The sequence below is a fragment of the Mytilus galloprovincialis genome, chromosome 14 (assembly GCF_965363235.1).
Source record: "Mytilus galloprovincialis chromosome 14, xbMytGall1.hap1.1, whole genome shotgun sequence".
In the NCBI taxonomy this organism is placed as follows: domain Eukaryota; kingdom Metazoa; phylum Mollusca; class Bivalvia; order Mytilida; family Mytilidae; genus Mytilus; species Mytilus galloprovincialis.
In genome coordinates, this window is record NC_134851.1 from 63,693,471 (window position 1) to 63,720,642 (window position 27,172).

General features: G+C 32.0%; 1 protein-coding gene across 1 annotated transcript; it reads left to right on the forward strand.

Moving 5' to 3' along the window:
* Nucleotides 1–10,704: 10,704 nt before the first annotated feature.
* On the forward strand, nt 10,705–25,962 carry LOC143059137 (uncharacterized). The gene is made up of 13 exons (XM_076232624.1): nt 10,705–10,794; nt 11,682–11,783; nt 12,494–12,592; nt 14,438–14,536; nt 15,354–15,416; nt 16,302–16,317; nt 19,812–20,072; nt 20,374–20,508; nt 21,250–21,723; nt 22,449–22,555; nt 22,821–24,125; nt 24,946–24,979; nt 25,697–25,962. Exons 1-11 carry the CDS (start codon nt 10,771–10,773, stop codon nt 24,000–24,002), a joined length of 2,562 nt encoding a protein of 853 aa, XP_076088739.1. The 5' UTR covers nt 10,705–10,770; the 3' UTR covers nt 24,003–24,125; nt 24,946–24,979; nt 25,697–25,962.
* The last annotated feature ends 1,210 nt before the right edge of the window (nt 25,963–27,172 follow it).

The following is a 27,172-nucleotide window of genomic DNA, read 5'->3' on the forward strand; positions in this document are numbered from 1 at the left end:
ATTCATCATTTGGGAAATAATCTTAATAGAAAAGGGTACATTTCATATTTATATTATTTGAAGAAACCTTTCCCGAAGAACTATACACGTATAATGGTCAAAATATGTCCAAGAATTTTGTGTTATTTAGTTAAGAGTAAGTGCACTTGACTCCTCTTTTGGGAAAAGTGTTCCAAATATAATGAATCCCCCCCCCCCCTTTACGTTAAAAAAAGCAAAGTTTTACTTTTTTCAAAGTAAATATTTTGACTTTATTTATTGCAATTGAGACTAAACGATAAATTTAAGAGAAAATTATAGATAGCAATGGGACAAACTCATCTCCTTTTGTTGGGGGGAGGGGGAAGAGGTTGAAAGAAGGAAAATTTCAAACGAACATTTGTGAAGGAAATTTTTAAACAAATAATATACTCACATTACTTGGCGTATAAAATATAAAAATGGCGAAAAATATATTATTTTGGCGAAAGAGGTAGCGAAAAAATAATTGACCCCGGGGAAACTATGCCAGTGGGACGGCTTAGTATCGAAATTTGACAAAATCATGCAAATGGTGATACAAGCATAGGATTCGTCAAAGACATTCTTTAGGGTGTACTTTATCATATAAGAGGTGTAGCCAACATGTTTTCATTTCTTTTACGGCGGCCATCTTGAATTAAAAATTGACATCATTTTGCTCAATAGTGGAGATTGAAATACTATCCCTACCATTTTCAACGTAATATAGATCATGAAAACTACTTGAAATATAATAAAATGACATGAAAATATGTTAAATAGACAGCAATTGTAAAAATAATTATATTTTCCGGTTAGGGACGTAAAAGTTCCTACTCTCGAGGGAAATAATAGAGCTGAGGATATGCGATAGAAATGTCCGTTTGATATTTCGGTAATTATTAAACACATGCTTGATGATTGATCAATGTAATAAACTTCCATGGTTTCCTAGGATTCCGTTTTAACGGCTACAGGAACACAATGTTGTTCATGTCAAGCCAGCTTTGTAACGCTTACAACTACCAGAACACGTTTTCTAACAGCCACACTGTGTAACACTTGGCAAGGTGCAGCAATTGCTGCTAATTGTGTCCAATGAGGAATCAACAACCCATCTGTGTTCTCCTTAACCAATCCCCAATCACGCAGACTAGGTAGATGTTGTTCATGTATGACTGCCTGTCCCCATACATGGCCACCTTGGAATGTAGCTTGTTTGTTATGCTCAAGCTCTGCAGCTTAAATGGATGGAATTGTGTCAAACTCTCTTTGTTTGCGTGCAAACAGTTCAAGCCCGGATTTGTTGATGGCATATGTTGTTGTAGTTTTTCCATGGTATATAACCACAACAAATGCCTCTCTCAACTCCATATCAGCTTCACTGTTAATATTTTCCACTTCTGCCATGCCGATTTCTCTCCCTTTCTATGAAAATTGGGGACTGTATCACATCCAGTAAAAGCATGAAAAAAATTGCAAAGTTTCTGATTTACGACCATGAGCATGATTAATTTCGTGAATCGGAAACCGCAGCAGGTCTATACCCAAAGTATTGTATTGTTAATGATAGACACACAACCAAAATCAATACTTCAGTGTCTGAGCTGATTATCGTTTAAGACTTGCACCTCTTTTTAGCTGCACTTTTGATATGAACAAATATCCCTGTGTCTGTTTCTCCGTGATTACAAGGACTGAGATCATAATGGTCATCACAAGAATTTATCATAACATTTTCGCCTTTTGTCACGAAAATCATTTTGTCAGATGGAATCGAGCAAATATTGTTAACAAGAAAATAAAACAAATCCGTCTTGTTTTCGTACACTGGAAGAAAGCTTGATCAAGCATCGGATTCTTACTGGTGTTGACAACTTTCCATCTAGTTCCAGCACCACTCGATTGACGTGTTTGTGCTTCAATACTGTTTTCTATGTAAATATCGTAGATAACGTATACTCTTAAATGTTTTTAAAAAAGGTTGATAAAGTACGGAAAAATCACATCTTTTGCGTTTTCATCAAAAGTGTATGTTCCACGCGGTGGTCTCGAATTGATCATAGCTGTACCATCAACTACTATTATATCTGTTTGAGGTTCTTTGCTTTTTATTCACCCCTTATTTTAATAATTTTGTATTTACATTGTATAACAGATAACATTTATTCGTTCAGTCTATGTTCACCTGTGTAAATATGTCTTTTGATTGAGTTAAGCCATGTCAATTGATATCTTATAGTGTGTCTTTCTATGTTGTGATGTTATATAATGGTTTTAGATAAGGGTGAAGGTTGGTACCTATTAAAACATTTAAAATCGCTACAATTGTTTGCACCTGTCTTAAGTCAGGAATCTGATGTTTAGTAGTTGTCGTTTGTTGATCTGGTTTATAAAAAGTAAAATCACAAAAAAACTGAACTCAAAGAAAAATCAAAACAGAAAGTCCACAATCATTTGGCAAAATTAAATGACAAAACACTTAAAAAACGAATGGACAACAACTTTCATATTCTCGACTTGGTACAGGGATTTTCAGATGTAGAAATGGTGTATTGAATCTTGTTTTAATAGCGCTAAACCTCTCACTTTGTACGACAGTCTCATCAAATTCCGTTATATTTGCAATGATGCGTGAACTAAACAGACATAATAGATAAGATAGTCAAAATATGGGTATAGCAGTCTTCATCGTGTTACAAAATTAGTGTTACAATACAAGTGTTTCTCGCTTCTTGGTTTTTATATAGATAAGACCGTTGGTTTTCTTGTTTCAATGGTTTCACACTAGACATTTTGGTGCCCTGTATAGCTTGCTGTTTGGAGTAAGCCAAGATTCCGTGTTGAACCCATACTTTGACCTATAATGGTTATTTATATAAATTGTGACTTTGACGGAGAGTTGTCTCTTTTGCACTCATTCAACATCTTTGTATATCTATTAACAAATACCTTTTTTGAAATTTAAACGAAACCGATTAAATCAGTGAAAACCATGTTGTGTGTTTGTGTTTGTAATCCAACTGTTTATTACCTATAACTGACATTGCCCTTTCTAAGTTATTGACGACAGGAAAAACGACTATACAGTGTCACTAATATATGTCGACTCATAGCGCAAAACAAGATATCGGCACTTAAAAATAAATCCTTACATTGTGTTGATGGTAAAACATTTTGTTTAAGTATCTAAAGTATAAAACAAGATACTAGTAGACGAAGTTGATAAAATACATAACATTACATTTTTTCTTTAAACAAATTATCAAATTTACCTGTGTCTGGCCAGATTAATGTATAGACGCCATGTTGTTGTGGGTGTGTACATCGGGAAATCCCCGGTTTATCAACTTAACTGTTCGAGTTTTATTACATTATCATTACCTTATCGTAAAACCCTGAGTTCGTTACAGGTAACACCAAGTATTTTCACTGAACTTTAATCTTTGACAAAGGACAGAATACAAGTAGGTAAGTGTAAACAAATTCGTGCAAAACTATTGAAATACTTGCATCTCTATGTTTTACAATTCCTAAACAATGCTGTATGCTTCCTTACTGCCTTACACGCCAATGACGTTCAAGAACAGTAAGTAAAGTAAGTAAGTGTTATATTGGTGAGATTTAATTTCTCAATTTTATTTTCAATACAACTTTACATATTATGTCTGTTTTGTTAAAGCATCGTTGTAAATATAACGGAATTTGATGCGACTGTCATAAAATTGAGGTTTATTGCTTTAAAAGCAGGTTTAATTCACCAATTTTTACATTAAAAACTGCCTGTACCAAGTCAGGAATTTGACAGCTAGTGTCCCTTTAAATTCATGTGTATCATTTTATTGCTAGTTAAGTAATGTTTCCCAAATTTTGTACTTAAATGGAAAGTTTTTTAGTACACATTTTGACAACGTTTGGTAAATGTACACCCAGCTTTCAGGTTGAAGGCTTTGGTCGCTCTCGGAGCAGGTACATACAGAGGTACGATTCTGGCAAAATATTGTTTGTGTAATGTTGTTTTTATTTTGTTTACTCTTGTATTTATATGTTGTTTATCTTTCTGTATAGGAAATGTATCGAACAATGCATACTTGTTTGGTGTTATGTTTCAATTAATTACTGTTCGTACTGTTGTGTACAACAGCAATAGTTCATGTCGTCTTTGTCAGTTTTTGTTTATGTTGGTTTAAATGCTTGAGTCAGTTATTTTGTATATTTACAATGTATGTCCTTCAAGTATTATTACACAGTTTTTGTCTCATTTAACAATTATGTATTTTTGTTGTATGTTTTTGTTTGTTCATACTGGTTTTTCAACATAATCAAACTATGATCAACTGTCATTAAAAAGGAAATGTTTTGAGCTAGACAAGGTTTTACCCGTTAACTTCATTCAGACAAAGTACAGATAAAGGATAGTTATGTACAAATACACTGATCAAAGATACTCGTGTACAAAGAGATAAAGTACTATGATCGTGTTGACACAATAAATGCCTTTTATCAGTGTCAGTCTGAATATCAAAGTGCATTGTACCGAATAATGTCTTTCATTTTTTCATTATCCCAGATAATGATAGATATAAATCTGTAATTTTGGACGTCTTCGAAAAAAAGAACAAAGTTAGTTGGGCATTAGTGTGCACCTGTTCAGGTTAGTGGAAAATAAAAAGACAAAAACATCAAACTCTAAGCGTAATTTAAAACAGAAAGTCATTTAACAAATGGCGAATTCAAAGGCTCAGGGGAATGAAGCATCGATCATAATCATATTTAGCCCATTTACAATACATCAAAACGAAGATAAGGTATGATTGCAAATAAGACAAATCTCCACAAGAGATCACCTGATACAGAAATTAACAACTATATATAAAAAGAAGATATGGTATAAGTTTTCCTCCTAAAGTCGATTTGTTTCCCTCAGTTTTGGTTTGCAACCCGGACTTGTTTTTTTTTTCTCAATCAATTCATGACAGCAGTATAATACTGTTGCATTTATTTGCTCGTAACACAGGCTGTTGTCTTATGACACATTACGCGTTTCCAATCTCTATTCGTTTTTTGCTTAAAAGTTCAGTAGATATTAATTGTACAATATGTTTTTTTTTTGTTTAAATTCATTTTTTTTTAAATTTAAACACGGAGAACCACTTGACATTAAAATCACGAGATAGTGCCCATAGCCGGAAATGTTATCTGAATGATATTTTGATTCTCATATTATAATGATCAAAATCTACAATCTTCAATTTCACAAATTTTCCAATTATGAATGAGACACAAATAAAGGGTTTAATGGCCTTACTTTTTTAACCGAGTATGTCAATGACTATATATCTATGTTGGTTTAGTGATAGTGATTAACAATCATAACAAGTTTTAAAACAGAAATACCATTTGACCTTGAACAATGTAATATATGAAATGACTGTGCGTATTGCTGTGTGTTTGTTTATTCTTCATTGGCTAAGGAGAGGGTTCAGATATCTCGACACATGAACCCTATTTCAGTTTGCGCCTGTCCCAGATAGTGTTAGTGTTGTAATTTTTTTTTAATTTTAGTTTATTTATTTGTTTTATAAATTTGTGTTTAGTATGACGTCCGTTTTTTTTTTAACTAGTACACATTTTGTTTAGGGGCAAGCTGAATGACGATTCCGGGTGCTGGATTTTTTCGCCATGTTGAAGAATCTTTGACACATTCCCCATTTCCATTCTCAAGTTTGTTAATGTATTTTTTAGGGTTTAGCGGTTGGTATATTTAGATAACATGGCTACATTTTCTCCACCTGTACCCCCTGGGAACAATACACAAGCTATAGACGAACAAATTACAGATATAATCAATGCATATTTTACTGAAGAACAAGCTTCGTTTTTCAACAAGAATGACGGAATAAATTGGACGCATGTCAAAACGGTGAGTGATTTAAATTAATAACCTATACAGACTTCTTTAGAATTAGTATGGATAATTCAAGTGTCATATGTTTAAAGAAAAACAAATGACTGTTATAGTAACAAAATATTCTAGATCCATTAACTTACTTAAGACATATTTGAAAACAGTTGGGTCAGATACGCACAATCATTTAAATAAAAATTTAACATTTTAATTTGACTCCATAACAAGCGCTTTTTTTAAAGAACGTCTATCAACGCACTTCAACATTCCCATTTGAAAGGAACAGATTTATAAAAATGAAGAAACTTAAAAAGCTATACGACCAATACTAATATAGGCAGAGTACATGATATTTTAAAATCAATTTAGGATTACTGAAAGGTTATCATTAACCGTTTGAAATTTTATTTCTTATTTTTAAGCAGATGACATATCATTCCTCAGTAATATCAAAGCCGATATATAAATGTCAAAAGACGGGTCAGATATATAAGTGAATGTCTGTTCTCTATTACTATGTCCAAAACGTCTTTTTCTTTTAATCTCGAATTATTATTTCTTCATCACACCATTTCCCTTATTGCGTAAAGCAAACACGCACATACACCTGTTTAACGAACTGATTTACCAAAGGCAACCGAGACTTACACGGGGAAACAAACATAATAGCATTTATTAAACATGCACAGTAATAAAAATTGATTATCAATTTGAATTTTAATTGCTGTAAGTTTATATCACAGCATGACTAGGAGAATTTTTTGTTTTCTTCCTATATCACTCTTGGTCGTATACAGTTAATAATTAGGTAAATGTTGATGTACTGTGTTTTTTTCTTGTCACAATAAAATCATATAATATAAATAGTCATCATATTTATGTACAGGTTCAGATTATTCTCTGGAATAGCTTAGTATTAATTTGCACGAACGGTCATGCATGTGTGGCAAGATACGCTGACCCTGTCGCCGAATCCATTTTATATCTTTTTGATGTGTATCTTCTTAATCGATTCATGAAATTTTAACATGGGTATTTTGAAGAAGAACACGCTTTGCAGGTGTATCATTTTTTTTTTAAATACCGAACTCTAATGCAAATTGAAAAGGGTGAAAAACGATAAGAGCTGCAAACATTAATCACTAACAGACCAATTGGAAAACATCCGTCATATTTCTGACTTGGTACAGACAATTTCATGAAGAAAATGGTAGAAAATTTAGTTTTAAAGCTTACTAAACCTCACATATATTTGACAGCTACTTATTATTTACAAAACTTGGTAAGTACCCCAATCAAGTATTTTTTTGTGATTTAGTTTTTTATACATCCCGTTTGAAAAGAATATACATTTAGTTATGTTTTAATTTGCTGATGACAAAATCGATGTATGTGCCAATGTAAACTATATTCAAAGTTTAAATTACATCATTGGTAAGATAATCTGTATTAGTAAGTGTGTTTGAAGGTTCGATAATTCACACGGATCACATAATGATTTCCGTGCTTTTAGTTCAATAGCTTTAAGTACAATTTTACGAAACACGCGTCTGGCGTTTTAAATTATTAGCCTGGTACCTGTGCATGCTGTATAAGGTAGCAATACACAGTTAGGGGAAAAAATTAATTTGACACACATAATTTTAACACCCTCTTTCTCTTCCTTTCTAAGAAATAAGGCTTAATATTTGTTTATGGTGAAATATAATCTCTTTTTGGTGTAACCATGACAACAATTTGCATTTATTTGGTACAAAAAAGTACAAAAAGGGGGTATGAACATGTGACAAAAGTCTCAAGATTAAGTGCGATGAAAATTTTCAATCAATTAGAGTAATACTTTTCCTGAAACCATAGACATGTATCTATCAAGAGGTCTAAAAAAATCATATGCATTTCTGCTCGTTTTTCCAAAGAAGTGAATCGAAAAGATCGAGCGTCAAATCTTTGTTGAAAAAACTACAATAATTTCTAAATCTATGGGCAGTACGGATATGAGAATAATGACTGTCAAACATAAAGAAGGCCTATAAAACATGATAAAAACAATCTAAATGTTCATATAAACCAACAAGAAAGGCAACATTAATCTTCAACTATCTAAAATCAATTTTATTGTACAAAAACTTCCATTTTAAAACAAATCACAACGGCCATAATGCGTAACTAAACTTCAAGTTGTGTATAGCTACCTTTACCATTTGCTTGTCGTAATACTCTATTGTATTATTGAATTGTGTATTTCTCTACCCACAAAATCATGTTCAGGAAAACTAATAGTTCGTTTCTGTGTGTCTTGCATTGACGTTTTGGTTTTTTGTTGCACTAATTTTTCGGTTGTTTCGTTGTGTTCTTTTATATTTGATGTGTTACCCTCAGATTTAGGTTGTAATCCGGATTTGTTTTCTCTCAATCGATTAATGACTTTCGTAAAATTTAGGATGTCAAATACCGTTTTCTATAGGTACAGCCAAGTTTAAAGTTATGTATGGTAATGAAATCCCTGACTTATTAATTTACGAGGGATACATTAAGTAAAATCTATGTAATCACTACACACACGAGCCTTACGAACGATTTATGATATATATACACCGTATGATGGAGCGAAAAGAACATCGCCGTTTAAAAAAGGAAAACAATAGGGAATGAAAAATCGTCTCTTTTGGCTTAAATTTTAGTATAGCTTTTCCCTTTAAAAACTGAAATGTCTAAATCTACAAAAGAACAACCACGGCTGTTTATGTTATATTTGGTTTAAGTAAGTTCCTTTTTTGGTTAATTGTGATTGAATATTTAGAGAAATCTGGATTATTTAACGATAAAATATCACCACGATAACGGCAGGTATTGTTGAATGTATCAACCAAATGTAACAATGACGTGTCTTTACTGAGTTTGGTAATAAACTGAGATTAACAGTAATACAGAAATAAATATGCTGTTAAATGGGCACAGTGAATGCCTTATGAATACAAACTTCCTGTCGATACACTTTATTGCCGAAACGTAGATATATGTTTTCAAGGAGAATATTTTTTAGCGTCAATCATATCTTCACATTTCCAGTAAGTGTATATAGCATACTTTCTTCTTTCGTTACAAGAAAAAATCTGCAAACAAGTTACAGCAAATGAATTTACAATGAGATTTTTCTAAAGACCATTTAATTGAATATGAAAACTTGTTCTTGATACGATTGTGTAGACGGGAAATATAGAGAGTAGAAAAATCATAAATATCAACAACGACAATCAAAAGCATGTTTTTTTCACTATTAAAATATTTTTTAACACTAATTTTGTTTTTTACTGTAAACCAACTTATTTTCGCGGATAATTTATTACACGTTTAGCCTATTCTAGTCCACTACACGACGATATAATTTCGCGATTTTTAAACTTACTTGTTGTAGTTAAAAAATTAAAGATCCTTTTTTTTACATATTCACGGCGATATAATTTCGCGTTATTTATTCACTCGCGAAAATAAATCGCTAGCGAGTATTATATTGTTTACAGTAATATCTTTATTGTCATCAGGCAACATAGGAAAGGCATACTGACATAAAAGTCTCTAAACACAATAGCTCCGTAAGAGCTTTTGTCAGTAGAAATCATATTAATTATGTGTATCAGGGGTAGAAAAATGTAAACGCATAAAAATATAGTAGATATTCCAATACAAATAATTAACAGCGCCTGATGATGATTCATAGCCTAACCGGTTTCGGTCAAGAACGGAAATTCATCAGAGGCAGAATGGTGGTTTAATGTTTGCTCGATATTTATATAGATACGGTGACCATGGTAACCGGCTGTTAAGTTAACCTTTATTGTCATTAGCTTTATCACAAAAGCTCATTACACATTTATAAATGTTATAAAGGATTTAGTTAGAAGCACTGAAAGATTAGTTTTTGAACACTTATTATATGCGGAGTTGAAATACAATCTAAATGGTTCTTTGTGCAATTTAGGTAACCAGTACATATTAGTACATATAGGGACTTTCAAATGTTCGGATGAGGCTTTAAGCTGGGTAGTGGTAGTGATATACTTGTTTACAATTTGACTCTCTGTGGAGCGTACTGACCTGTAGACGAATTGATAGTTTGGTGTTGCAAGTTTTGTAGAACTTCTGTTTAGTATATGCGTCACATCATCACTACATTTTTGGCTGATGTGTCTGCCGTTATGAACACAAACCGCTTCGGTAGTGCTTGGAGGTTTTTTTATTCTACAAATTGTTATTTCATGGACCCTGTCGTTAATTTCAGAATTGTTTTCAAAATGAGATGTAACCATATCAACAGTATTCATAATTTCATTTCACTAGAAAGATTTCAGGTTGATCGGTACTAACAAACAGCCTGTGACGACAAAAGGCTGTAATGGCACAAGTGTATTCAAATAACGAACTAGAAAAGAAATGTCATCACACTCAAGAAAAAAGCGTATAGTTTAATGATTGGTATATGACCCAGTTTGCATTATACATGATGTCTACGATTATTTTTAGTATAGATAACAGATCAGCAAGTGCATATTTCATACGATGTTAAATACGTTGATTATGGTTTTTGTGTTTACCATAAGACCAATTTTTTCTAAGTCGTTTGTCGACAATATTGATGACATGAATTTATTTTATGTTCCCCTGTCCTCATATCTTGTCATTGAGATCAAGAGGATACGCTATTTAAAGTTTTTGTATCCAAAACAATTCGCGAACTTCACGGGATATTTCAAATTGCTTGTCATATCACTATAAAATTTGATTTGCAGGGAGAAACTCCTTTGCACATTGCTATAAGGTATAAAGAAACAGAATGCGTTGAACAACTGATTTCACTTGGGGTTATGATAAATACCAAAGACAGAATAGTGAGTATCAAATAACAATAATTGCACCCTGTTTCCTAACCAGATAAGCATTTCGACGATAAATATACAGTGATATTTAGGTCAAAAGCTTATTTGAAAAGGAGTTTTTTATCAACCATAAAGGGACGAAAAAGAGTTTAACTGTTGTCGGGCAAGGTATCATATCTTTGCAAATCACAAAATAAACAAAATACGTTGCTTGACGTTATAAGTTGAATTTGGCAATCGTGTTTCATCTGTCTTTGAGTGGCTATCGGGAAAACCTCGAACCTTGGTTACAAGTTCAGTTGTATATGTTGCTTATCAGCATGCATTGAGAAATTTAAAGTTTTAACTTGCAATTTAATATTTACTGGTAACAGATATGAATTTTCGCTTTTAATGGCTTCGGATGTAGGACTGAGTATCAACTTTCATATGCACTTCTATGAAAATAGACAATGTAATTTCCAATAGGAACTCCTTTTATAATCAAAACTGCATTACTGTTACTATGGAATTTCGTAAAATAAATTACCCTTGAATGAAAAGTTCAAACGTAATACTATTTTTTTTTATCATCAGGCTGTGTGGGATATTTTTCAACATTTATATGTTTCTCACATCTTCTTAGTATGCAGTGTAAACATGTACTAGGACTCTGCACTTGTGTTCAGCTATCCATGTGTATTTTAACAAATTATACTTGTAAAATTCCTAAATTGTGTTTGTATGATATGAAACATACAGATCGCATTTGGAAACCAGTAGTTAAACAAAGTAAAATATCTATGAATATAAATTATCACCACAAAAGAATTTGATTTATCGAATGGCAGTATTGACATTATTTGTGCAACCTCACATGCGTTCTTGCAGTCTAAAATTCCATATGTTGTTATTTCTAGGGAAATAAGCCAATACATGCGGCTGCTATGTATGGACATTCTGAGAGCATTGAATTCCTGTTGAGAAAAGACAAGGAACATGTTCATGAAATAAATGATCGAGTAAGTAGAAGTACCATTTGACTTTGTTATTATACAATTTTAATATTTTGGGGGTATGTATCGTATAGACAGACTTGATGGCTGTTTTTCGTTGTACACACTGATCATTTGTATAACGGTAAGTGTGACCAGACAAAACTAAAAAATAAATAATGTTGTTCGTGTAACACTTTAAAGGACCAATTTGGATGGTTTTGTTAGATAGTAATTTGTATTTGGTAAGACCATACCGTTAAATAACTTTAATAATTGCTGCATTTCATGAAGATTTACGTCACTGAAAGAGAAAAAATCAAGCTTGTGGGATCCGAGTCGTAATACGCTATTGTGTTAGATAAGGTATATTTTGTGATAATTCATCTTTTAAGCATATCATTAAAAAAAAGTATACCTATTAATATCATTCTGACTTTAGGATCAGGAACTTCAATAAACATGACAAAAAATATGTGCTTTGTTTAATTGCGTTTTGCTTTGCATATACTTTTTTGTGTAACGATTGATAATGAATATCGTTTCTTTTCTATTCTATAAACATAGTTTATGCTCAGGGGCAGATCCAGCCATTGTTATATTAATATTTCATAAACTGCATGCGTCTAAATGTCCCCATCAAGAACCATTATATCATGTATATATTAATATATTCTAATTATTCATGCATTTTTAATGATAAAACTCGCATTAAGATATCTCTTCATGTTTTACAGAGAGAAACACCTTTGCATCTGGCTGTTCGGTATGGTCATTGTCCATCTGCAGCATTGCTTATTAAAAATGGAGCTTCACTACAAGCCGAAGATAATATTGTAAAGTTATTTTAAAAGTTATAAGTTAGAGATGTAAATGATCTATTAAAACACACTGAGGACAAATGTGTAATTGATGTGGAGTTAGGGTACATGGAAGAAACGTATTCATTTCAAAGAAAAGCAAACAAAAAAGAAATCAGTCCAAAATGTCTATTGTTTCATTAAAACCAGATTGAAAATTGTAAGATTCTTTGGCATAAAAAAGAGTTGCAAAAGATACAAGACATTCAAACTTATAAATGACTCAAAAACAACTAGACTAACAGAAAAACAGAAAAACAATAGTAAACAAAACACGACATAGAAAACTAAAGACTGAACAACACGAACCCAAACAAAAACTGGGGGCGAACTTAAGTGATTCGAAAGTGTAAACAGATCCTGCTCGACATCAGATACCCGTCGTGTTACCTCTATAAAATACGTTGATAAATATTAGTGATATGAGATTATACATATAACGGATTGGTAATTGACTCTTATCTAACCCTAAGACATCAGATAAATAAATGCTCGAAACCTGAAATTGTGATGACGTTTGTACTGACAGAGGATAGTCGCGACTGTAACCGTTATAAACAAAACAAACATTGAAAAATTAAAAAGCACATAAAACAACACTTGAAACCTAGGCAAGAGCAACACAAACTCCTTTTCGACAGAATTAGAGGTGATCACAGGTGATACATAAGGATAGACAAGATAAAGATTAGAGCAGTAAATAAAGGCAACAGTAGTATACCGCTGTTCAAACTCATAAATCCTTGGACAGAAATCAGTAAACAAATATACATGCACGTAAATGCACATGTGCGCATATATATACATATGTTTTGCATTTATCAGCATCAGAATAACTTTCATAAAAAAATGTATAAACCAGGATAAAAAGATGTCATGCCAACACAAGACTGATACGAACAACAGTTTATGAACCTTTAAACAGACCGTTGAAGGTTAAAAAATCCACCTTAACTGAAATTTAAGACAAAGAAAACACGTGCTTATGTACTTTTTCTTTTCTTAATATTGTTTAAAGCACTTGTTATGTGATTACTAGTTATGTGATCTTTTTCATTGCTTTACTACGAAAACTATAGATGATGGTTTGTCAAATTGTCCTGATATCTGTTGTATTTATTCTATGTTTATTCTACTTGATTTATCTATGTTATTTTATAAATTTAGGTGTCTAGTATTTATTATAATTAGAGTATTCTCTTTATTTTATTTCTTTATTGTGTATTTATTAATTTGTGAATTAAGTTATTTTTTATTAATTTATTTATCTATGTATGTATTTATTCATTTACTAATTGATTCATTATTTAATAAATTAATTAATTCATTTATTAATTCATTCATTCATTTATTAATTAATTCATTCATTTATTAATCAATTAATTCATTTCGTTATTAATTAATGTATATATCTTTTTAGTAATGTATTCATTTAATAATTAAATAACTATTCATTTGCTTATTTATTTGTTCATTTATTTATTTATTTATTTTTTTATTCATTGATCTTATTAACTTTTTTATTTTTTTTTTCTTATTGATAAAATATTTTTTATTTGTACATCTATTCATTTGTTTATTTGTTTATTCATTTTTAGTTTTTTTGCAATAGTTTTGTATTAAATTATTTATAATGGTGTATCTTTTTATTTATATAAGTGATTTTATTTATTTAATTTATTCAGTTAATTTATTTAATTTTTTTAATTTATTTCATTTATTTCATTTATTTATTTATTCTATTTTATTCCCAGCTATATTTTTAATCTATTTTTTATCACATATGTATATGTTATCATATTATTTTATGTATTTCTCTAGAGGGATACAGCAATACATACAGCAATACAGTACAAACAGAAAGAATGCTTACAACTTCTTCTTGAAAATGGAAGTTCAGTGTTTGTTCTGAACAGAACAGTAAGTAGTAATTTACAATATTCTTAAATTTTAGGGACGCCATCACGGCTTGGTTGACCGTTATGGAATATACGTTAGACATATGATATCGGATATGTTTTTTAAGTCGTAACTACAATCCCGTTCCTTTTTACGAATATAACCTACCGAATTAGACTTTTTACCGGCTTTTTAATAACATGAGCAACACGAAACGTGCTACATGTGGAGAAGGATCTGCTTTTCCTTCTGGGGCACCTGAGATCATCTCATGTTTTTTATGTGGTTCGTGTTGTTGTTGTACCCCTATTTGTGACATTTTGTTCACGATTCATTCTCAATATAATAGAAGTTGATGCGACTTTAATTTCGTACAAGGGAGAGGTTTAGCGCTATAAAACTAGGTTAAATCCACCATTTACTACATTTGATAATGCCTGTACCAAGTCAGGAATATGACGGTTGGTGTCCATTCGTTTGATGTGTTTTATCATTTGATTAAGGACTCACCGTTTTGAATTTTCCTCGGAGTTCAGTATTTTTTTTTATTTAACTTTTTATAACTATTTGAAGATGATAATAAGCATTTTATTAGAGGTGTTACCACTTTATGATTGTTTCTTAAAAGAGACTATACGTGTGCTTGAAGAAGCAGGTGAGCAACCCAGGACTTTTAGAGCATAGAGTTCCTATCTTTTAAAGTGAAGCTAATCTTATTTATCAAATAAAAAATTTCTTCACAACAATTCTAGTTATCACTCTTCTGTTATTCAGTTTATATCTTTATGCTTTTGTAGTATTATTTTAATTTGATTTCATCTGTACATTAAATTTACAGGATGATTCACCCATGAAGGCAGCTCAAGATTTACAAGATAAATCGCTTATTACTATATTGCAGGTAATATGTCGATTCATTATCAGTATACACACATAAAAACATATCTTCACACAAAATCTTTTTGGTAATATTCTATACGAAACTGCAAAACGTCCTCAGTTATTGGCATAGTACTGGTTATACTCTCTTATATACATTGGGTATGTTATGATGGCATGATACTTTACCCCAAACAGGAGGGTTTGTGCTTGGCTTTTATATCATGAGGGCATAATTTTTTGTTTTAAGGGACATCGGTGATCGAGAGTTCTTTGTAGTTGAACTGGTATCAATCACTACCATGTTAACACTGGTCTGTAAGGTTGTGAGACTAAATCCCGCAATTTTCCTACTGAAGGTCGGTGGTTCTCTCTGGCACTCTCTGCTTCCTCTACCTATCAAAAATAACCGCTACTAAATGACACAATAATGCTCAACGCTGCATTTCACATCAATCAATCAATCAAGTAAAACCGCTTGCATATTTTTAACGATCTTTGAAATATTTCTGTTTCCACTTTCCAAACACAACACATCAAAATTTGAATTTTGACAACTAAATGTAGTTATCAAAATGTCACTCACTGCTTAATTAAAATGTGTGTACACTGTTGAATTTATTGAGTAGTGTAAATATAAGATCAGCATTGATCTTCTATTGTTTGATTCTTTTTAAACCGTTACTCATTTAGAAAGTATGTAACAGTTAATTGTTTATTAAGTCAAATATTTCAATTCTAAAAAAGATATATTTAGGTGGCGTGTTCAACGACGATAGTTTATTTTCTTATATATTTCGCTTTCAATTTGATCTAACAAAAAATAATAAAAATGCATATACATGTAGCATATATCTTCCATTCTACATGAGACAGTATGCTTATTTATATCTTATTATCCTTTCAGGAGTATCAATTTCAAGGTAACGTTCTAGTATAATTTTCTATTAAATGTTCCTACGACAAAATATCATTCTATCGTTGTGTTAAACAAATTGTATATTGTTAAACTCGATCAAATGACAAAATCATAAGCTCATTTAAAAAAATGAGACCAACTGTCATATACCAGACTTATTGCTGGCACTTCCTTGTGTTGAAAATGTTGGATTAAACCTGGTTTTATAGTAGGCTAGACATCTCAACTGTATTATTATTTAATTAATTAAGGATTACTAAACGTCCAGTGGCCAATGTTTCATGCATGTTCAGGACTAGAACAGGCTAACAATAAATGCAATAGGTAAGTATTGTAATAGAGTCCATCTGGGATGAAAGTCGGGGAAATTCAACTGCCTCTAGAAAATGAGGGTATATTGGATAGGGACATAAATTTGGCCTTGCAACAGGCCAACTATAGACCACACAAAGAGTTGTTGCAAGGGTTATGAACGTACAGAGAGCGTGGCTCACCTGTATGAAAGTCTCATAAAATTCCAATGTATTGATAAAAATATGGGACCAAAACAAACAGACATTATAGGTAAAAATGTCAAAAACAGAGGTCCGTGTAATAAACAAAGAAATATGTCAACAAAGAAAAACAACATCATATATAGGCAAAAGTGAAAGAGAAGAATGCTTTGATTGACTTTAGTATAATAACACAATGACGTGATGTAAAATGGTCCGAAACTCGCCAAAGGAATATTATTAAAAAAAACACTGAATGAAATAATTTACAAAGAAAATTATAAGAACCTTATAACACGTTATTTACATGATTAAGAACGTCAGTACTTATAATAAACACTTAAATACCATCATGTATCAATGGTGTAGTCATGTAGGCGTAGTTGGTACAAACGAGACAATTTCCGCCACCTTATTAGCAAAAATCGTTTCTTTCTTAAATATACACGTACAAATTGTCCTTGTGGTACATCACACTAGGCATTCAGAACTTTAATGTTACCATGTATATTTAAGAAAGAAACGATTTTTGAATAAAATATGTGTTTGTAACAATAATTAAAACTAGAGGCTCTAAAGAGCCTGTGTCGCTCACCTTGGTCTATGTGCATATTAAACAAAGGACACAAGTGGATTCATGACAAAATTGTATTTTAGTGATGGTGATGTGTTTGAAGTTCTTACTTTACTGAACGTTCTTGCTTCTTACAATTATATCTATAATGAACTTTGCCCATTAGTAATAGAGAAAAATATTTGGTAAAAATTTACATAAATTTACCAAATCAATGAAAATTGTTAAAAATTGACTATAAAGGGCAATAACTCATTAAGGGGTCAATTGACCATTTAGGTCATGTTGACCTATTTGTAGATCTTACTTTGATGAACATTATCGCTGTTTACAGTTTATCTCTTTCTATAACAGTATTCAAGATAATAACCAAAAACAGCAAAATTTCTTCAAAAATTACCAATTGGAGGGCAGCAACCCAACAACCGGTTGTCCAATTCATTTGGATATTTCAGGGCAGATATATATTGACTTGAATAACAATTTAACTCCTTGTCAGATTTCCTCTAAATGATTTGGTTTCAGAGTTATAAGCAAAAAACTACAGTTTACCCCTGTTCTTTTTTTAGTCGTGACGACCATCTTGGTTGGTTGACCGGGTCACGCCACACATTTTTTAAACTAGATACCCCAAAGATGATTGTGGCCAAGTTTGGATTAATTTAGCCCAGTAGTTTCAGAGGAGAAGATTTTTCTAAAAGATTACTTAGATTTATGAAAAATGGTTAAAAATTGACTATAAAGGGCAATAACTCCTTAAGGGGTCAACTGACCATTTCAGTCATCTGACTTATTTGTAAATCTAACTTTGCTGAACATTATTGCTGTTTACAGTTTATCTCTATCTATAATAATATTCAAGATAATAACCAAAATCTGCAAAATTTCCTCAAAATTACCAATTCAGGGGCAGCAACCCAACAACGGGTTGACCAATTCATCTAAAAATTTCAGGGCAGATAGATCTTGACCTGATAAACATTTTTATCCCCTGTCCGATTTCCTCTAAATGCTTTGGTTTTTGAGTTATAAGCCAAAAACTGCATTTTACCCCTATGTTCTATTTTTAGCCGTGGCGGCCATCTTGGTTGGTTGACCGGGTCACGCCACACATTTTTTAAACTAGATACCCCAAAGAAGATTGTGGCCAAGTTTGGATTAATTTGGCCCAGTAGTTTCAGAGGACAAGGTTTTTGTAAAAGATTACTTAGATTTATGAAAAATGGTTAAAAATTGACTATAAAGGGCAATAACTCCTAAAGTGGTCAACTGACCAATTCAGTCATGTTGACTTATTTGTAAATCTAACTTTGCCGAACATTATTGCTGTTTACAGTTTATCTCTATCTATAATAATATTCAAGATAATAACCAAAAACAGCAAAATTTCCTCAAAATTACCAATTCAGGGGCAGCAACCCAACAACGGGTTGACCGATTCATCTGAAAATTTCAGGGCAGATAGATCTTGATCTGATAAACATTTTTACCCCGTCAGCTTTCCTGTTAATGCTTTGGTTTTTGAGTTATAAGCCAAAAACTGCATTTTACCCCTATGTTCTATTTTTAGCCATGGCGGCCATCTTGGTTGGTTGGCGGGGTCACGCCACACATTTTTTAAACTAGATACCCCAATAATGATTGTGGCCAAGTTTGGTTCAATTTGGCCAAGTAGTTTCAGAGAAGAAGATTTTTGTAAGTTAACGACGACGGACGACGCCGGACGCCGGACGCCTAGTGATGAGCAAAGCTCACTTGGCCCTTTGGGCCAGGTGAGCTAAAAAGTTCTTTTCAAAGGTATCTTCCTAAACTTGATATATTAATTTGTAATAAAACATTTTTTAGGTAGCTTTGTTAACCCCTTATCAAGACTCAAAGCATCATCATTGCCGAACACATAATTCATTTGAAAAGGTCTTCCCGAATCGACTGGACGTACACGGATTTTTTTTTTTTGCCACTGGTCTTTACTCAGTTTTGTGTACTCTTAACCTACACAAGGCCTACATTTACTATCGACTGCATGTAGACAAAACATGATTAACACTACATGTTCATACATATAAACATTGAGTTTCATCAATAAGAACGTAAGTGTGTTTCGTTTACGTGTGCGTTAACACAACACCGAGTATAGGTCAATGTTGAACACGGCCTTACTCGTGTCAATAAGGATCAGTTCGTTGATTTTCACGATGCTATTTTTATGAAACATTTTACAGCTAAAACCTTAAATCAGACGGTTTCGTTTTTCCTGTAAATTGTCAACATTTTTACATGTGGCTTGCAGAATTTTTTTTCATGGATCTTTGTAATAAGTAATCAAACCGCAACATTATGAAACATTCCATACCTTATATATCTATGGTATTGAAGCAAACTAGATGAACAACGGTATTAAATGAACATAACTTATTGGTGTAATTGAAGGATTATTTAGTGATATGGCAGGGCTTGGCATTGAAACAAAAGAGGAGTTCGAGAGTATGCTGAGTAGCGGCGGGTCATACCGTTGTTATTGGAACAGATCATTTTTGGTTGGTCCTTATAATGTTGGTAAGACGACTTTGGCAAAGAATTTAGTTGGCGATCCAATTCCAGAAGAGAGAAGGTCTACAGATGGAATTTGGATTTATCTCGGTAGAGCTGGGATGGATATAGACGAGAAAAAATGGATTTTTGTACCACAAAGTATGTATTGATTGTTCTTAAACAATCCCAAAATACTGATACAACATAATTTATTTACCTCACTTGTGTAATAGTACAAAACAGCGTTGACAGTTTAAGTACTGATAAACAATCATTGCTTATCTTGCAATTATGTGTTGAAACAGATGAATCAAATCATCAGAACTCTCGATTTAAGAAAAACTCATTGATGTTCAAAACATTAAGATGATGCATTTGTTAATGTGTTTCTTTATTTTATAAATCTATGAGATGAGTGAATACATTTTTTTTTAGATAAAATTGTTTTGCCATTTTTAAGGTACGGTATTAAACGCAGCAGTTCAAAGCATGCTGATAAGTTCTAGCCAACAACAAGAATCAAAAGAAAAAATGGAAAACCTTGAAGATAGTGATGCCAATGGTTATGATGAAAGCAATGCTATATTTCTAAAAGGTAATGGCACAACTATTTCAAATATTTTTAAAAAGACTTCATCACGGTGGTAATGACTGTTATCAATATTAATAAACTTCAAGCAATGCATGAAGACAAATAAGCATCAACTACCATGCACATCCGTCTTTACCCAATTGTAGCAATATGTAAACACCATTGATTTATAAATGTATTTAATCAGATGTTTTCTTCCAATTACCTTTTAAACTGAATTACCTTTTGAAGCATTTAAAACAACTTTTGCAAATAATTAATTACGATCTTAATTCAGAGATGTATCAAGCTTGAATGTAGATAACGTTCACTAGTTACACTCACCAGAAAAACAACTTCAAAAACCTCATTGAAATGGTTCAAATACAAAATTTCAATCCTGTTATCTATAATGAGTTTATTTGCACGAATTCCTGTTTTGTATTAAAGGGTCACATTGTCAGCGACTACACAATGAGACTTGACTTTAAATACTATATTTGGACAGAAATATATACAGTAGGTTGATACATTTGTTACAACCGAAACACTTTACACTATCATTCTTAAATGTAATGTTTTATTAACCATTACTAACACAATTCTATATTAATATTCTTGTAATGGTTAGAAAATACATAAAATTACACCATTAGACACTTAATCCAAATTTGATTTTACCTCTGCTTAAAATAAAAAAAAAACATTGGGTAATTAATGTAACATGCAATCGTCTACAATAAAACATAATATTACATGTTGTAGAACTTTATGCGGATAATAACACGAATAAAGAAATGAAACTCCTGCCAAATCCAGTGATGACAACAGGAACAGAAGTAAATGTGATAAAGCCATCCACTACGCCAGGTCCTTCTCTATCCGAAACAGGACAAACGGATCACAATAAAAGTGATCAGTTAGATGCTCCAGTGCAAGTTTCACATACAGTACCGCAAATATCGTTTAAAGAGGAAAAATCCAGAGAAAAAATACTAACAAACGATGAAATTCTCAACTTGGTTTTATCGGCAGTCAAGGATGGTGAATACAAGATGAAACTGGTACCAATAGATTTATGGGATTTTGGAGGCCAAAAAATATACTATATGACCCATCAATTGTTCATATCAAGCAGAGGAATATTCATTATTATTTTTAATGGCAGCAAGGAAATTCACAAGGAAATGTCAGATCTGTCGCACCTTCCAGGCCAATCCGGAAAGAAAACAATCGCAGGTATTGTGTCTAGTAGTTTTGTGTTGATTTTTTAAATCGCTTACCATGAATGTCAAATATTATTTTCACCATACTAGGTGTACAGTTTTCAATATGTGCATTCACTTTTATAGAGTTTTATCAAATTACTGTCTAGTCAAACATTTGTGATATTTTCTTAATCAACTCAACATCTTGCATCATGCATGTTAAAATGATTGTATATCAGGTAAGTTATAGACGACTTCTGTTAGTCAAGACAGACATATTTGAAAACAAAATGAAATGTCAATATTTGAAAATAGGCAAAGAATTAAAATCATATTAGCAAATTAATATGAATCATATTTACTTTAAATTATAATTTACAGTAGTGTGACTGTATGATTATTTTGAATAACTTCTTAACTTAACAAAAGCAAAGCTGTTCCAACTAATACATTTTGTATTTTATTTAACAATTACCAGTATTGTATGGCATATAGAGATTGAAGGCTTTCGTCACTTTTGAAAACGTGTTTTACAGTTATAACGTAGACATGCTACTATGGAACAAAAGGAAACTATGTTAGCGGAAGCAAACATTTCTTTGTACATTATTCTATACGCCTGTATTGTAAAAATGCAAAACAATTAAACGTCCAAATTATCGCAGTTAATGAGACAAAACAGAACGGGTTTTTTGTGTATCAATAGAAATAAAATCTGCTTGTATATCTAGAAACCTTATGTCTTACTAATTTCAGTCTACTTATTGCATTGGGTCAATTCTATACTAACTTACTGCAAAACATCAAAAGCTGGGTTTCCTAAAATTCTGTTTGTTGCCACTCACAAAGATCTGATCAAAAAGGCAAGTACAAAAATATGATAAATGAACATTTAAATGTTTTCTTTAAAGTTCTTATTCATTCATCCATTTATCGATCACTATCTGATAAGATTTTGGTCGTGTCACATCAAAAAGCAGATACATTAATTTCAAAGTGAAACTTATATGTTTGAATTGTACAATGATATTATTATTATTAGTAGTAATACTACTAAAAATAATACTTATGACTGAAAATAAAGAAATGAATCAAACTTTATTTAAGTAATTGTTGAATATCTTTTAGGCAAACATAATTAAACATAAGGAAAAACTCACAGATTCTATAGAGAAACTGTTTGAACACCATACCGGAAGAAAGCATCTTCAGATTAACCCACTCTTCTTTGTAAATGCCAGAGACGAAAATGACCTGGAAGTAGATGAATTGCGTAAGGCAATAGTAGAAGTTGCATTTGCACATCCAAGTTGGGGAGAACCAATGCCAACCGTGTGTGTTCCTTTGGATCTACAACTTATGGAGCATGCCAAGAATGGTCAGAAAATTATGTCACTTGATGAAATTGAAAAAGTAAATGCTACAAATGAGACGATGGTACTGACAGCTTCCCAACTCACTACCTTTTTGAAGTTACAGCATGCACTTGGGAAATACATCTACTTCAGTGAAGGCCAGTTGAGCAAGTACGTCGTCATTGATCCATCTTATTTAGTTGAGGTCCTTAAATCTGTAGTCACAGAAGAAGAGTTTTGGCCTGAAAATGAAGAAATCAGAAAAATCTATTTGTCTTTAAGACATGAGGGCATATTAAGGAAGGCCGATCTTCTCACGATATGGGGACAACAGGAATATCGACATATACAAGCCTACAATGATTATTTGATAAACATGCTGATACATTTGGATATTTTAATTGAACCCAGGTCAAATTTCTTGGTAGATACTGGTGCAGAAATACAAACACAAACTTACTATGTACCTTGCATGATCAAACAAAAAGCAAAAAGACCAAAAGTAAAATCCGATTCCAGTATCCACTTAGCATACGCTTTCAGTGAAGATGTCATACCTCCAGCCTTCCTGTACAGATTTCTTGGTACTTCTATGTCAATGTGGAAGATAAAATCTATGTTCACCGACTGTGCCATCGTTAGTGTTGACGATTGCCATGAATTAATATTATACGCTGAGGGGAAACGGTTCGTCATAGAACTTGTTCATAAAACAAACAAGAAAAGTATAATTGGAACTGTTGCATCTACTGTCCAAGAGTGCCTGACTAGAGCTATCATTGAAATATCTAAATTTTACTGGTCCGCCACAGATAGCGATTCTTCAACTGATTTAGAGTCAACAAAAAAGACTATATCAGAGTTTTCATGTTTTAACGTTGATGAAAAGACAGGAAATCAACAACGAATAATCCCTTATACAATCGAGTTTGGTGTTAGGTGTTCATCAACTTAATGTTTCGTCCCACATAACCGACCAACAGAAAATCAGAACTACCGTTGGAAATGTCCACAGCACAAAAAACAACATGATACTAGTGGCTTAAGACTGTGGTTTGCTAAAAAAAGTATAAGCAAGGTACATTATAATTCCATGAGCTACATTCTAGTTTCTGACACCTTTGGAATATCAGAATACCTTTGTTCAATTATCCCTTTAAAAGTTTAGGCATTATTATGAAATTGTGCGTCAATGTCAATCAGACAAATTTAACTTAATGGCTATTTCGGTAAAATATCACCTTAATAATTAACTCACTTAATGCCTTACTTTTCCTTAATTTTTCGTTCATAAGTCTTCATCTCGCTCATATCTCTTGTAATGATCATAAATGACACGCAGTAAAAAGGGAAACATATGCTTTGCTTGTCCTGTTTTGTTTCTAATGAACAAAAATGCAAATGGAATTAACAAGAAACCGTCATAAAATCTAGAAAGAGCGAGTCAAAGATAAGGAAAGAACACTTATATTTACAATAAACACTACCTGTGAGGCTCACGAATAAAACTGAATTAATTCCGTATCGCTGCAGATTGACACAATTTGAAACCAAGTTTAAACCCGAAAATACATTCTCTTTAACATGTCTGAATGTGTACCCTTAACGTAACTTATGAAGATATAAATGAAAAATTGAAACACTTTTTTTTCTGCCATACAGATGTTTTGTTAACATTTAACATTTAAATAATAGTATGTGATATCTTTATATTACTTTTTCAACGTCAAATTCGCTAACAAAAAGCTAAAATCAAAGGCAGTAACCTTATTATATCTTCTCCATTGTGTTACTCGGAAAATGTCTCACTGACAGGTGGTCCAATGTTATGGCAATATACCTCCAAAATAAGACGTCATAACTCGTTAATATCGTTGAATTGCTTTTTTTTCTTTTAGAGCAATGAATTGGTTTGTGCACAGTCATGTTTCGGTAAGCAGTACATCAAGATACAATGTTGTATTAACTACATAAAGATAGTTGACTTTTAGATACGTTGTTTATAGAACTTTATATGTACAGTCATTCTTTAGAATACGTTGTGTTTAAGCGTTATTTGTGTACATGTAGACAACCATTGGTCCATATGATGCAAACTTGTATGCATCGACCGATATGACGGTTTATGAAAAATTTCTCAAAATAACAATGTGCCCCTTCTCGTAAAAAAGTGTGTACTAATTTTCTTTATTAGTTGCGATGAATTCACTGGTGGCTAATACCATTCAAATTATGCTAAAACTATAGTATTTCATACAGTCACGAACTAAAAAAAAAATCAATGACAATCATGTGAACTTTATCGAAGTAAGTGATTATCTCTCCTCTCAAAACAAAAAGTAAGATCAAATATATTTAAACAATATTTCTTGGCGGCAATATTATTGTTGTTTCTTATAATTCAGAATTCACTTTTCAAGAGAATATCAAATATCAATATAAAAGTAATTGCACTAACATGCAAAAGAAATCAACAAAAGCAAACTAAGGTAAAACTAAAAAAGATAAAGACGTACAAAACTGGATCTGCGAAAAGCGACTCTCTTGACGTGTTAATTTTATGTTTTTTATATATCTATTTGTGTGACACTGATTTCAAAATTATGTAAATGTAAATAATATATATCGCTAATTAATAAGATATTTAAGGTTTGGGAGAAATGGAACTGGAACAGTGTCCAACAGATCAACACCTTGGACGTCTTGTTTTTGGTTTGGACGAGGATGTAGTTAGGGAGTTGTTTATCCATCTTCATATGGAATTATGTCAGTGGAAAAATTTGCAATACCAATATCACTGCCCTCAAGATTTGTATTTCTTTGCATTATGGGAATGGAAACAAAAAGCAAAAGAGTCTTCGTTTATGCATCTAAAACATGCCTTGACTAATGTACGGACAGATCATCATAAATTGTGTGAAGTAAGTATAAAATAGCATCAATAAACATATCTCTAAGATTATAAATGACGATGATCACACTCCGTGCCATTAAATACACAAAACAATCCTTGGATGACAATATAGTGGAGATGGATCCAAACATGTACACACAACGCATGGTTAATATAAAAAGAAGATGTTGTATGATTGCCAATGAAACAACTGTCCACAAGAGACCAAAATGACAGAGACATTTTAACAACTATAGGTCACCGTAACGACATTAACAACAAACAATTCTTGTAATTTTCATTACGAGACGTGATTTTAAAATGCAGGCCTTACATGTTAAAGGAAAAGATGCAAATTATCACGTAGACACACAGAATTAGTTTTTACGGTAACCCGAAGTGCCAAATATGTTTGTCTTATCACTTGGTGTCTGTCGTCCGTTTTCGTTATTTTTTACAAAAATATTTTACTCTTAAAACTACTTAGCAAAATTTACCTAACTTAACCGCATTCATCATAAGGGTATCGTCTTTTAAAAATGTGTTCGATGACCTAGCCTGCCAACAAAGATGGACGACATGGCTTAAAAAAAAAATATGAACATTTTATCTATTATTTTGAAAATCGAAGTAAATGACCGAGACAAACATGTTCAGAATGTTGATCTCTACTAATTTTGAAGATACGTCAAAACTGTCAAAGAACTTTATATAGAAGTTACTGCTATTCCTTTCTATATTTGCCTTATATCTTGAAATTATAACGATTAGGAAGTAATTTCGAAATTGCAACCAAAAAGGACCAAGTACTACAAATAGAGCTAATCACAGAAACATTAGTAGACGCATTATAAGAGTTATTGCCCTTTAATGATGATTTTATCATGCTTTGTTTTATTTCCTTCAAACTTGAAAATCACAGTACACAGGCAAATTTCATTCACATGAATTTCACGTGAATTTAAATCCATGTGAATCTCACGTGAAATTACGTGAATTTCACCTCAAACGAGCTGATACGTGAAACTCACGTGAAATCAGTTTATGTAAATTTCACATTAATCTCATGTGAATCTCACGTGAAATTACGTGAATTTCACCTCAAACGAGCTGATACGTGAAACTCACGTGAAATCAGTTTATGTAAGTTTCACATTAATCTCATGTGAATCTCACGTGAATTTCAAATAATAATCACATAAATTTTGTTCATCACATGAATTTTTGAAATA